Genomic DNA, 15,501 nt, shown 5'->3' on the forward strand with positions numbered 1-15,501 from the left:
GGGAGAGAGAAAGGGTGAGAGAAGGAGATGAATGACATAAAGGAAGGAGAGATAGGAGAGAAGAGGAGATAAAAGAAGAGAATTGGAGAGGAGTGGAGGGAGAAGAAAGAGGGGAGACAGGAGAGGAAACAGGGTGATAGAGGAGGAGAAGGGAGACCAAGAGAGAGGGAGGACAGTGGAGGGAAGATGGAACATGGGATGAGAAGAGAAATGAGAAGGTGTAGAGATGAATGAGAGGGAGAGCAGATAAAAAGAGGGGTGGAAAGAAAAATGGAGGGAAGAAAAAGCCATTGTGTCGAATATACTGTATTTACAGTGATGTGAAGAATACTGGATATTTAATTCCATCATTGTATTGCACCATTTGTACATAAAGTAATTAAAATTGCTTCAATATTGCAGAATATTATTATAATGAAAGTAACTACTCAAAATGTTTAAATTGAGAGACCAGGACTAAACTAGGACTAAAACAGGACTAAACCAGAATTAGAACAGGACTAAACCAGGACTGAACCAGGACTAAACCAGGTTGAAACCAGGACTAAACCAGGACTAAACCAGGACTAAACCAGGACTAAACCAGGTCTAAACCAGGACTTAACCAGGTCTAAACCAGAACTAAACCAGGTCTAAACCAGGACTTAACCAGGTCTAAACCAGAACTAAACTAGGTCTAAACCAGGTCTAAACCAGGTCTAAACCAGGACTAAACCAGGACTAGGCTTGGACTAAACTAGGGCAAAATCAGCACTGGCAGAGCTCTACAAAAAGAGTAATGAAGACTGCAGTAAAAAATACTTAAGACTTAACCAGAGTTAGACAAGGACTAAACTAGGACCAAATTACAACTGAGCAAGAAGAAAACCAGAAATAAACCAGGACAAGATTCAACGAACAAGGACAAAACTAGACCTCAACCAAGACTAAACCAAGAATAGACCAGAACTAAACCAGGGCTAAACCAGGGCTTAAAACAAGACTAGGCAAGGACTAAACTGGGACTAGACCAAGACTAAACCAGGACTAAAGCAGGACTAAACAAAATCAAATGTCCTTTGAGTGTGGGTGGATTTTCAGATGTATAAATGCTAATATTAAATGTATTGTTTGCACTATATAAATCTGTGTTGTTTGTGTTAGTGTCGGCGTTAGCGTCTTTAGCACATTTTGTTTTACAGTTTTTCTTAAGACACAAACAAAAGCATTTAAAGTGAGAAAATCGCATGGGTTAAAGGTGGTTTTATCTCACACTGAACAAACAGAGCTGCAACAATCGCAGCCCGTATTAATTTGTTTTTTGATCTATGTTATAATGTTATAGGAGTATTTTGTTTTACTATTTTGTTCTTCTCCCAAACTAAAAGCGCTCTGTTCTACCTTGTGATGTCATGTGGTCATTCAGGAAGTGCTGCACTGGGTTTTTAAATGGAACAGAGCGTTTTGAGTTTTTGAGATGTAGACAGACTGTGGGAGCCAAGTTTAGTAATTGCATATTGAGAGATTTAATATTATTTCAATACATTTATGTTTATTTGCGGAAAATAACTTAGAATTGTTATGTTATTGAAACTTTACGTAAATATGTTACTGCCACTTTAAGAGCGAGAGTGCACACCAGAGAAGGAACACGCTAAATAGTTTTCGTATCACTGAATTGTTTTATTTTTTGAGAATGGATTGGCTTTGATTACAACTGTATGAACATTTTGCAAACTGTGGATTAAGCTCTGTTTACTCATTTTTAACATTAGAGTCCAGTGGAAGTTATTTTCTCTTCAATAAAAATACACAAGTGACACCAATGGCAAAAAATACCCCTCGACCCAAGCACAGACTAATAATAAAGTGTTGCTCAAACATGTGTGAATGAAACAAAACACAACTCCAGGTCTGTTTTGAGGAGGGAAGAGCATTACATAGCATAACATGACTTAAAGCATAACATGACTTAAAGCTCACAAGAGTAAATTTTGCGTCATATAGGACCTTTAAAGATGCAAAAGTGGTTGGCCTTCACCTCACACTATGAAATTTGCATGTTCTCCCTGTGTCTGGGTGGGTTTCATTATGATCCCAAAACACATGAGACCAACCCAAGGGTCCCAAAATCTCAGACCAGACCAAGTCCTCCTGTTGAATTTTGTGTTGGAATTTCTGCATTTGAACGTCATGCAGCTATAAATATGGTACAAAATAGGTTAGGGATGAACTGTTTGAGAAAAATATCTAATTGCGATTTTTAGTAGTCTTTATTTAAGGGACCATTTTCTGACCAACACGTCGATTACGATTAGATTTTCAGTTTATGCTTTGATAATAGGTTTCTGCTCAAAGCAAGTTCCAACAAATCAACAATGCACCAATTCTCTGGGACGCTTTAAAATGGCTTTGTAGTCCCTAGAGAACTTATTTGCTGTGGAGATCTGCGGCCCCATGCAAAATCAAGGGTGAATTAAGGTGAAACATCTGCTAAATGTATAATTTTCCTAGTCTTGACCAGGATCCTGACTCAGATCTGGTTTGACATAGAGACACTGAAGGATGGGTCAAATGCAGGTTTAACCCAGGCTTGTTTAGGACTGTAGTCAACTAAAGGTTGACTAAAAAGGGGGAGTGGCATAAGCTCTCAAAAAAATTACGTATTTCTGTGTATCTGATTTGGCCCAAACTGCACTCACAAGACTACACCTTCATGGGCGTTCATGTAAAAACTACTATTTATCCAGAAAAAAAAAAAACTACTAGGAAACAATGTACTTTTTTGTGTTTATCTAACAGACCAGTTCAATTGATTCATTGATTGATTCATTGATTGACTAAAACGAGTAAAGGCTTATAGCCCTAGACTTGTTTATACAATTCCATGTATTTATGTTTATACTGTATTTTCAGGGAGGAGAAGCCTATCCAAGCTCGGACCGTGAACCTGGTGGGACAGAAGAAACCTCCGCAGCAAAATGACGTCAGGTTGGTACACATTTACACCCATAAAGAGTCCTGGTTTAGACCTGGTTTAGACCTGGTTTACTCCTGGTTTGGTCTTGATTTAGCCCTGGTTTAGTCTTGGTTTAGTACTGATTTAGTCTTGGTTTAGTCCTGATTTAATCCTGCTTTAGACCCTGTTTGGTTCTGCTTCCGTCCTGGTTTGGTTCTGCTTTAGTCCTGCTTTGGTTCTTAGCTTAGTTCTGGTTCAGAGTTTGTGTTCTCCGAGTCCTTGGGATTGATAGCAGTGTGAGCGGCCATTGCCACAGATTAATAGCCACTTCTCAGTCAGTCTGCCTCAGGGTGGCCGTGGTGCAGAAGTTCATCATGTTTTAGTATTTGAAGAGTAAATAAAGAATGGCATTAACTCTGCGAAATATGTCGAGCTTAAATTAAACAGCATTGCTATTATTGGTTTGTTGTCATTTTGGATGGTGAAAATGTGTCAGTATTAGAAGGTAAAAGAATGAATTGTTTTAAACTGATAATAACTGTTCATTGTGCAGTTTTCTGAGTCAGTGGCTTTTGTTAAACAGTAGTACAGTAAGTGGATAAATGTCTAAATGAGATGGACATGTCTCAGCCCAGATCCAGTTAACATCTGGCCGGTCTCAAACTGGACTTAAGTCTGTGGACTCAGCTCCTGTCACTCACTGCTGTGGGCGGATGAGTGCTTAGAGGGGATTCAACGAAGTGACTACTGCCACTGCTACTGATGCTACTACTACTACTACTAATGAACACGTTGAACAGTATCCTGGTTTTGTTAGTGTCCATGTAAACACAGGACCCTGATTTCAGCAACCTGGATAAGTCAGAATTCTGGTTCTGAGAAACCAGGATACCCTCACTGAAATATTCCGATACTACTCCGCATATACAGTATCTTGATTTCTCACCATTGGTGTTGTACTGAGCACCAGTATGAGCATGTGCAAACCGAAGTAACAGATGTGGTAGGGGCATGGAAGTATAATAAAATCTGGAAGGTGAACCCATGATGGCGTTGCATTGTTTTCAGTGGCCTGTGATCTTTGGCACATGGGCCCAAAAATAATTTTTCCTTCCACATTACTTCATCAATAGGGGCTAGTGCCTCCCACCATGTGATGTCAGAATCAGAACAATCACTGCTAAAGCGAAGCTAGTGCGGTCCCAGGGTGGTCTCAGAGTGGTCTAAGAGTGGGCTAAGAGCGGGCTCGTAGTGGGGCTAGGGTAAATCTTACAAATATAACATTTAGGTACTTTGAGGATTTAAGATTTTGAAATGTTCATGTTGTGAAAATAGAGAAGAATCCCTACAATATTCAACATTTGTGAAAGCTGTGAAATCTGAATACGGGCAGTTTGAATTCCCAAAAAATGCCGTATAAACAACTTATAGTTGTCTACTGCTCAATAGAGGCACTGTTTAACACTATAGTAATTTCTGTGGCTGTTTGTGTTGCTCTCAAACTGAACAGACTTTTTAGGACTCTGCTGAATTTTTCATCTGTTAAAGACGTCATTTACTGATGCTTTGACTGTGCCCCACAGTCTTGTGTTCTTATTTTAATGTAGATCTTGCTCCTTTGTTGTTGGAAACGTGATAAAAATCCATAAGTTAGCAAATATATCTGTCATAGTTACCACTTTAAATATCTAGGATACTCTGATTCCTCATGTATACAGGGAGATGTGTATCCTGGTTGTTCCAAGCGCATGTAAACATCATATCCACAAAACTATCATAAGGCTCATAACTGGGATACTCCAGTACATGTAAACACACTCTGTATAGTCTTATAGTTGTTCTGATACATCTTAAGATCATTCTAAAGCTATTCAGTTCATTTCTGTCTTAGTGTGGATACCTGTTCAAATGAGTCTTTAATTTCTATACTCTTTCGATACTAGTTTTAGTGTCATTTATTATGTGATTTTTGATGCTTTTGACAACCTATTCTGACACATTTCTTATGTTTTCTTGTGAAATAACCAAACATATATATAAATGTATTTATTGAATTGTGCTCCTCAGCAGAGCCTGTGCAGGAAAATAAAACCTGATTAGTTTAATGAGCTCAAAGGAAATATGCGTCCAGAGCAGAGCAGGTCACTTCAGGGTCATTTAGCCCTTAGCGCAGTCTGCTGTTTACTACAGTATGTTTACTACAGACGTGTGAAACTGACCCCACAGAGATATACAGTTACAAGTGTAGTGTTGTGTGCTACAGAGGAGAGGTTAGTAAGTACAGGGGTGTTTACCTGGCAAATCCAGACTGATATCTGTCTGTATTTTTTTAATACAGATTGATATCAGTCTGGTCTCCACGCCCTCTGTTGCATCTCAAGCCAGGCCAAACATGACCGTCCAATCAGATTTGTTTTTTTCAATGATGCATGTGAAACGAAAGAGTGCATCATCATCTGTGATTTACAAATAAAACAAAATTAATGTCACCTCAGATTAACAGAGTGATTGATTCTGCAGAAATCCAACATGTTTTTCAGCCCCCATGATATATTTTTTGTTTATTTCTTCAATATGCATGGGCCATGTGTGTCCCTAATTGGCTAATAAACTTGTCAATCACAGCCATTTGAAAAGGAGGACATTCACCGTTGACCAGACTCACATCTTCGCAAAGTGTGTGTGTTTTGGATCTCAATTGGGGTGTGCTTAAATGTTGAATTTCAATATATTGGAATACTAAATTTGATGATTCAGTATCATTATCATGGGCTGCTTTATCAATTTAAATAGCAAAGAGTATTTTTTTTGTATATTTTATTAAATGATTTTGTGACAGAGCTACAATGGTGTTGCTTGTTTAGAGAAAGGAAACATGTTTATGCAATACAAGATAAAATTGGGGTTATTTCATGTTACGTTTGTGCAAGTTATGGTTTAAATACTGTTGTTGAAATATTTCATTCTTAAAAAAAATAGTGATGTATCCCAGAATATCATGTGCAATATATTGAAAACTGCATGTATCGCCATATTGTGATATTATCATAGTGTGAGCCATGTATTGTTTATTGTATACTGAGGGGCCCTGTGATTCCCAGTCCTAGTGAAGAGGAGGCAAAACTGAGGAGTAAGGCTGCAACTACCAATTATCTTAGTAGTTGACTAGACAAACTATTATTTCTATTGTACTGAGAGTAAAAGAAAAATGCAGATCTGTCAAGTGGACAAAAAGTTGCTATATTGAGACTTTTCAATACATTAAAAACAAACAGAGGTTGAAATATGGGGACTGAAGGGTTTTAGATAATGCCACTGTCTTTGGCATTAAAAAGTTGTTTGTTTTAGAATCTTTTTAGTCCAGATAATGATGATCAAAACACAACAATGATTATTTTTAGAGTCAACTAGTCCTGATGGGTTGATTATTGATTTTGTAATGCACAATGCAACATTATGCAATTTCTTTCTTTCTTTTTTTTTAGCTTTCTACCATGTTGTAATGTTGTTCCTTCATCAAAAACATGTCTGAAGAAGTTTTAGATGTCATCCATGCATTTTTCAGTCATTCTGCGATCTCTGCTAGATCTTATTTGAACCCTCCTTATGGTTAGCTGTAACATTCTGTGCAATGCTACTTCACCCATGTTCCCATACAACAATTCTCCATAAATATCCAAAAGTATGATACAAAACTTTACACTACAACTTAACAAACCTGATACGATGTGCAGTAGTTTCATTAGTGGGATGCACACTGATTGTGTTATGATAGCGCTCTGAAGGGGGAGTGACTTATCGTGGGAAGCAAAGGAAAGGGGGATTCAGCTCATCAAAATTTAAAGTGAAATGTGTTAATGTAAATGTTAAGTTGTTTTCAGTGTACTGGGTGCTGAAGTTGCACGATAAATACCAGCAATAGCATTATTTATTTATTTTTTTTATTACCTTCTTTTCAGGAAAATGGAAGGTCCACATACAGGTGACTTTTAACAGAAATGACAAAACCACCTCCTCTAGTTTGCCGGTCACAATGAAAAACTTTGTCATTTTCAATATTGCTTTCCTTATCATATCAAGTTTTGCATATCAAATAAAACATTTAATTGAAATTGAAAGCAAACAAACAAAAAAAATCTGCTGAGGATATTCTGTAAACCCCATATTTTAGATGTAATTTCATAATGCTGGGTCAAAGGTAACAGCCTGAATATGAATCCATAAATAGCAGAGTGTGACCTCAGAGCCATCTTTACTCATGTCAGCTTTGTAAAAACAGACCTGCTCCTGGAGGATGTTTTCCCTCCAAACGCCGCGCTCTGATTGGTCCCTGCAGCTGGATGCCATGGCGACCGCTCAGCATCAAGACACACTTCCTGTTCAGACCAAGGGGAATTCAGTCTGAGATCAGAGACAGAAATAGACCGGCTTGAACAGGAGCAAAAGGTTAAATCTTGTTCTAAGAATTTTTAAATGGCACATAATGTAAATACTACATCTGAGAGTGAATAGACCCAGGCAATACTGTGTTTTGTTTCAGTAGTTCTGCACATTTGGTCCGTCTCCCTCTGCACAGCTCACAACACTCTCTTACACCTTGTGACATCATCATGTGGTGATCCAGAAGACCAGAAATGTATTTATTTCACTTTCCTTAACATGTATCTAGCAAAATACCAATCCTCTCTTTAAATGTCAAAACCATCAAACTTGAAGCCGTAGTGTAGTTTTAGTTAGAGAATAATCTAAGATATAATTCTGTTGTATGTTTAGTTAAAAAGCAATATCTCTTTCCATACATTTCTACTGGTTAAATCAACCATTTTGTTAAGCCATGTGAGGTGACTGCTGCTGTGATTTTGGACTTTACAAAAATAAATTCAACTAAAATTGAATATTTCTCTCAGATGCTGACAAACGTAAAATTAGTTAACCCGAAATAGCTCATGTTTCTCGCAATAAGGAAACAAACCTAAAATGCATTTTGTTCTTTCTTTGGCAAGTAATTTGATTATTTCAATCAAAGCCAGAGCACATCAAGTTGTAGATGATCTGGATCACATGATATGTTTATGTCATAAAGTAAAGCTGGGGAGCCTGTTGGCCTTGTCCTGATTGAGCTGGTGAAGGTTGAGATGCAGATCACCGCAAAAAACTAGAGTGGCAAAGTTAACTTCTAATTCAAAATGATTGGTTTGAGGAGAAAAGGGAATGTTTATGCTGAAAAAATTACTATTGTGCTAAGCAGTTAGAATAACCAACAACCATCAAAACATTCAGCAATTATTTATCTTTATCTGCGCAAATAAAACCAGGCATTAAAGACATGCAGAGCACACGTCCTCCTGACCAGTTCTGATTCACTCAGTCACACAAGCTTTATTTTTTTATCCAATAAAAACTTGCATCCATCAAACCATTCACAGTAGTGCTTCAGTCAGACTAAATTCAGTCAAAATAATATAAATGTAGTTGTTAATGCCAGTTATTGACTCCATATTTTAAAAAAAATGCTGGCATTCTCCACAATTGATTGTATTTATTTTTTGAAGTATTTAAAAATAGCAACTGTTAACTTAACACTTACCACCTGTTTTAGAACTTTTGTTGGTGTTTGTCAACATTTACTTTCTTAAACACTGTACTCATGCTGCAGTGGATGAAATACAAAAGTTAATGTGATGTTAGTCCCTGGTCTTCTCTTATCTCGATCCCCATCATCACAGCATCTTCCTGTGAGACAATATCAAACAGCATCAGTTCTCAAAACATGACACATCAAGTTATCTTCATTATCCTCATCCTTTTTGTGTGACTATTAGCAGGTCTAATATAATGTTATAATTGTTTATCCTGCTTGGCTTTGTGCACTGGAATACCCCAGCTAACAAGTAACCCCGAAGACCTCACCAATGTTCCCTCTAATTTTTCACGAGTCTGAGCAAACACACAAACTCCCTGAGCGTCCCATGGACCAGTGTGAGCGACATCAGACGTGCGCACTGTGGTCATGCTGCATCACATCCATCCAAGTTAAATGGTTTATTAAAAGAATCAAATTACCACATTTACATTTCTGTTATAAGACTTTTAATTAAGTGCTTTAGCCACTTATACAATGAAAATGACAGAAATCTTGCTCATGACCTGTGTAGTATGTTAATGCTATTGGAAGTATAAATATTTAATTTTAACTATGGCAAAACATGAGCTTCCAACCAAACCAAGGACAACTGTAAACTCCAATGTTGAAAACACACTTAACATTTTTATGATAAAGCTCTGACTTGTATTATGAGTATAAGCCATTGTGTGAAGCTTTTGCTCTGCACTGAGTGAGATTGTCCTGTGTCTGGGAAACAGTCTGTTAACTCTTTTTCAGTATATGACACGATCATTTGATTTTTACAACTCACAACTCACATTGACAGTCAATGACCAATACACACTGAGAGGAATCTGTATCTGCACAGCTGCTCTATTACTGTACATTTATATATTATATCAAAACACAATATATAATGTGTATTGGTATATAAAATATAGTCAAAACAAGTGAAATGGGTCAAAATAAATATTTGCAAACATTGAACAAACACACACACTTCAAAATGTAAACAAACACACACTGTAAACTAAGAACACACTGGACATGATTGTACAGTGTGACAGTCATTCTGCTACAGTGGCTCAGTGGTTAGAGTTGGAGGATCGAGTCCCGCTCGGACCAACTTCTGTCATTGTGTCCTTAGGCAAGACACTTCACCCAAGTGGTGTGTGTGTGATGATTGGTGGTGGTAATCATTAGCATTAGCATTAGCTAATGCTAATGATTACGCATGATATATTTGACCCACAATTAAGTCAATAGCAGAATAAACCACACTTACCGATCAGAAACAGCATCCAGTCCATCAAATCATAAGGTCCTCTGCTCCTGAGTCCACCATGAGATCTTCACTCGGTTCCACGAACCGCTCCGGGTCCGAGATGCCTCTAGTTTAACTTGTACAAACATCCACAGTGTCCTCGGTCGCGTACTTATGGAAGCCCGTTTCTATGGAAGCCCGTTTCCGCCATGAAAAAAAAAATAAAAGCTCCACAGAAAGTCGAAATTACGAGTTTTAAACTCGTAATTATGAGTTTAAAACTCGTAATTAGGAGTTTTAAAACTCGTAATTAGGAGTTTAAAACTCGTAATTAGGACTTTTAAAACTACTAATTATGAGTTTAAAACTCGTAATTATGAGTTTTAAAACTACTAATTAAAACTACTAATTACGAGTTTTAAACTCATAATTAGTAGTTTTAAAAGTCCTAATTACGAGTTTTAAACTCATAATTAGTAGTTTTAAAACTCATAATTACGAGTTTTAAACTCATAATTAGTAGTTTTAAAACTCCTAGTTACGAGTTTTAAAACTCCTAATTACGAGTTTAAAACTCGTAATTTCGACTTTCTGTGGAGCTTTTTTTTTTTTTTTCATGGCGGAAACGGGCTTCCATACATACTTCCTTTGTTTTGTCCGTTTCGTCATGTTTAAAACGCAAAACTGCTACAAAACAGTGCGCCAGAGCGCGGGCCGTCGGAACGTTAAGGGGTTAAACACTTAGCATCATTAGCATCATTAACATCATTAGCATCATTAGCATCATTAGCATCATTAGCGAGTTTTCAGTCCACATCGGTCACATCGGCTAAAACTCTGGAAGCGGAACATGAGGACGCCTGTCAATCACGTGGAGAAACTACGCAGATACGTATGTGAATCACATAATTGTCTGGAGCAGCTCGTCCCCGGTCACACTCACTGACTCACATTGAAAAATAGCGCAGAATGAATCGTTGTGTGTTTATTTTATTTTCAATTCTGGTTCGATTGTTTTTGTGCGCAGCGCAGATTTTCTGTGCGCGGAGACCGTGTCAGCAGTGCGCAATTGCGCACGCGCGCAGCTTAGAGGGAACAGTGCTCTCAACCAGTAGGTAAATGACATTTGATGACATTTGATCTCCTTTTATTTAAGTATTTTATAATCATTACTGTAACATCTCTTTTATCAGAAAAATAACTACAATTTTCCTTAAAACCACCCATATTTTACCCGTATCAATGCATATCCTTTTTCTTCACGCTGGAAGAAAAAGGCTGGGAACCGCTGCCATACCATACACTTAATGTTCCCAATTCTCATCACACAGGCCATTTGTCAGTCAAGTATGAATCTCCATTTCAAGACAACGCCTCCCTCCATTTTGTCAAAGGAGGAACATTTGCACTTACCAGATTAAGCTGTTTGTAGACTTTCTGTTCGTGATGCCAACTGTTGTAGAATAAATTGTAGTAGCCCAAGAGTTGAAGAGATGTGGCTCTGGAGTTTTAACGCAGGAGGAGTTTATTTAATATCAGGACAGGACCCAGCAGCCAGAGACATGAGTAGCAACAGCAGCAGCAACAGTAGTAGTAGTAATACTAGCAGTGGTGAAAGAAATACAAAATTTTGTTACTTAAGTAAAAGCACAAATACTGAAGCAAAAAAAAAAAAAAAAAAAAAAAACAACAAACAAGTACAACATGAAAAAATCTACTTAAGTAAGTGGTTTAAAGTATTGAAGTACCTGTTTAAAAAACTGACTTAAAGAGTAAAAATAAAAGCATTTCATGTAGATTTTGAGATCTAATAAAGCTTCAAATGTTTTGATGTTGATAAACATTTGTGCTGAATTTTGTTCAACAGAAACAAATTTTCTTCATAACTGTTTTTATCCATATATTCTTGTTTGCTCAAATTATGACCATTTAAAAAATAAAACCACCAGTCTTTTCAGCAGGTCTCAAACTATGATAAAAACAATACTTTTACTATTCTGTCCAGTTAAAAAATGTAGTGGAGTAGAAAGTACAAGCTCTCAAAGGTAGTGAAGTCAAAGTGAAAAGTATCCACTTTAAAAGTGACTTAAGTAAAGTACAAATACCTTACATTTATACTTAATTATAAATAACTCATTATGTTCCACCACTGAATAATAGTAGCAGTAGTAGCATTAATAGCAGCAGTAATAGCAGTAGTAGTAGTAGTAGTAAACAAACACCATTTTTATATTTAAAGGTCAGGCCAAATGTACAAGGACAAAGTGAGGACTTATGACTTCAGTATAAGATCAGAACTAGAGATACGATTCAACAGAAACAGTTTTGATGAATTACACGGATGACAAAGTGTTTACTGGTCATACAGGCCACTGCACATACACCTGATCACATGTACTCCTCACATACATGTAGTATTAAATGGACCAAGCAGAACAAACATGTACAGGTGAAGCGTCTCTGTCCACACACACACACACACACGTACAGGTGAAACGTCTCTGTCCACATGCACACACACACACGTACAGGTGAAACGTCTCTGTCCACACACACACACATGTACAGGTGAAATGTCTGTCCTCGCACACATGCACACATGAAGCGTCTCTGTGCACACACACACATGTACAGGTGAAGCATCTCTGTCCTCACACCCACACACACACACACACACCCCTACAGGTGAAGTGTCTCTGTCCACACACGCGCACACAGACACACACACACGTACAGATGAAGCATCTTTGCCCACACACACATACAGATGAAGTGTCTTTTTCCACACACACGTACAGGTGAAGCATCTCTGTCCACACACACAGGTGAAGCGTCTCTATCCATACACACACATGTCTGTCCACACACAGGTGACGTGTTTCTAAATGGCCACAGATATGATATTGTTTTGGATAAATTAGTATAAGCATATCTTCATTCTCCTGGACAGTTTTCTTTGTAGATTGTTGCAGCGGACCTCATTAGCGTCGTTAGCGGCTAATTACCACGCGTTTTATGCTAATGCAGTAAACACTTGGCTAACATATGCAGGAGACAGAGCCCACGTTAGCGGTTCCTTCAGTGATGTTTTGACGAAGGCGACAGGAGGAGGCGGGATTTGGGATAACCTTGAACAGGAAATGTAAATGTGGAGTTTATAATGAGACTAAACAGGGACACTTCTAACAGAGCTGTCAAGTAAATACAGAAACACATGAGCAAGAAGTATCAGCCCGTTAAGGTGGTCATTCTCTTTGAACTGTCAGGTGGATGGTAGCAGTAGTAGCAGTAATAGTTGTAGGAGAGGTATTACTTGTACTAATAGTAGTAGTAGTAGTAGCAGTAGTAGCAGTAGCAGCAGCAGCAGCAGCATTAGTTGTAGGAGAGGTATTACTTGTAGTAATAGTCCTAGTAGTGGCAGTAGTTTTAGATGTTGTAATAGTAGCTGTTGCAGTAATAGTGGTAGTAGAAGAAGTAATACTAATAGGCACAATAAAAGTTGCAGCAGCAGTAGGAATAGTAGTTGTATTAAGTAGTAGTAGTAGTAGTAGTAGTAGCAGTAGTAGCAGCAGCAGTATTAGTTGCAGTAGTAGTAGTAAAGGTGTATGAATAAGTTTCAAATACTGTGTTGACTTTGTGGAAGTAGATTTGTCTGCCCAACCTGGTTGTATAATGGCTTGATTATACAATATTTACCACAAACAATTCTTTAAAGATTCTTTAGGAATTGGGATTGTTAGTACTATTATGCTAGTTCAGCTAGGTCAGGGGGTCAGTCCTTCTTCAGTCTAGACTTGGGGCTATGCTGAATATCAATTGTTTGAATTCCTTATAATAGTGGTCAGATCAACTTCACAAGTTCTATCCAACTTCCATAATGCATAATGTTGCTGTTGCTTGTCCTTGGGCAAGACACTTAATCTGCCTCCTATAAATGTTTGTGAATTGGTGAGGGATTCCGTAATATAAAGTGCTTTGCGTGTTTTGAAGTCAGAGAGACTCTAAATGTCATGTGAAGACCTGAACATCTGATTAAGTCCAGCTTTAGACCTGGTTTAGATCTGGTTGAGTTTTGATTTAGACCACCTTGACCACCTGATAATAATAATCTTGGTTATCAGATATTAGTTGAACAAATGAAGTAACTGAAAGAACTCTTATTAAAACTGTATGATCTGAGATGCGTTTAAGGACCCTGGGACGCTCCCGTACTGAGAGAGGTGGTCTGTGGAAGCTAGCCTGCCGTGCGCTAGCAGCAGGTGACCCCTTCGTGACCTTTGGAGCAGGAAGACTGCTTGTGATGCTATATAACACTCACTGAAGCTAACATGGATTTACATGAATGAGCCCTGTATTTTTAAACTGTTTAGTTGAGCAGCAGGTCTGAACAATATGGACTACAAATCTCACCTAGGATTTTGGGACTTGCAGTTTTTTGGAGATTTTCCCAAGTGACATTTTGCTTTTTGAACTCCTATTTGAACTGAAAGGATTACAATTTTGAGCTATGATTCTGGGATTTGTAGCTTCTCAGTGATACATTTTCGCATAGTTTTTCACTATTCCTAGCTTTTGCAGATAAAGAATTATTTGGTTAAACATTTTCATGAAGATTAATCTGTTCTTATCTCCCACTGGTTTAAAACGGACGACAAATTTCACCTAACATTCTGGGACTTGTAGTTTTTAGCATCAAAGACTTAATTAGTTTTGCTCACATATTAACCCTGGACACAGGTCAGATTTGGACTACACATTTTTGCCATGTACTGTTGGAATTCGTAGTGTGATTCATAGCTGGGATTTGTAGTTTTTAATGGCCGAAGTGTCAGACGATGGTACTGCTTCTGATTTGTGAGTACTATAGGTTTGATATAGGAGGAGGAGCTAACACCTCGTATCTTCATATTTCATTTATTATATATAATGTCATCAATGTTTAACTTGTGGTTATTCATTTATTTCACTGTTGGTTGAATTGTTATATCAGCTTTTATGAACAATTTAGTGTAATGGTCTGAATACTTACATAACAACAGTAATGTTTTAAATATTTTTACTTCAGTTGTGACAAGTTTGGGTTGGATAAAAAAAAATAAAATATATATATATATATATATATATATATATATATATATATATATATATATATATATATATATATATATATATATATATATATATATATATATATATATATATATATATATACACACACAATTTTTTTTTATTATCTCTATCTAAAAAAGAGAGAATTCCATAACTATTACCTAACAACCATGTAATACACTGGGCCAGGGGTTTAATCTCGGTTTAGTCTCTGGTTTGGTCCTGATTTAGTCTCTGGTTTAGTCTCTGGTTAATTTTCTCAAATACATGGAAATAAATCATGTAGAGCTTGTTTAAACTTTCTGTCCTTGTTACGTTTTCAGAGGGATCCAGCAGCAGTTGTCGAGTTACCGGGAGAGCGTGATCCGCCAGGCCTCGGCCGCTGCCTCTGGTCACCGTGACGACGCTCCGACCTGTGGAATCTGCCATAAGACCAAGTTTGCCAACGGCTGCGGAAACCTCTGCTCCTACTGCCACACCAAGTTCTGTGCCCGCTGCGGAGGGAGGGTCTCACTGCGCTCCAACACGGTCAGTTCTGTAGACCGTGAGTGACCATGAGAGTTTAGACCGGGTCTGGACTGGGTT

The 15,501-nt window shown here is 37.7% G+C and overlaps 1 protein-coding gene across 1 annotated transcript in view; it reads left to right on the plus strand.

Annotated features, from left to right (window-relative positions):
• The window catches only part of LOC117382401 (regulating synaptic membrane exocytosis protein 1-like), an 83,148-nt gene that overhangs the window by 7,594 nt on the left and 60,053 nt on the right, over positions 1 to 15,501 (plus strand). Inside the window, 2 exon segments of the mRNA XM_055227070.1 lie at positions 2,896 to 2,970; positions 15,240 to 15,444. Coding sequence (XP_055083045.1) covers positions 2,896 to 2,970; positions 15,240 to 15,444 — 280 coding nt within the window.

This window comes from Periophthalmus magnuspinnatus, chromosome 15, assembly GCF_009829125.3.
Source record: "Periophthalmus magnuspinnatus isolate fPerMag1 chromosome 15, fPerMag1.2.pri, whole genome shotgun sequence".
NCBI classification, from domain to species: Eukaryota; Metazoa; Chordata; class Actinopteri; order Gobiiformes; family Gobiidae; genus Periophthalmus; species Periophthalmus magnuspinnatus.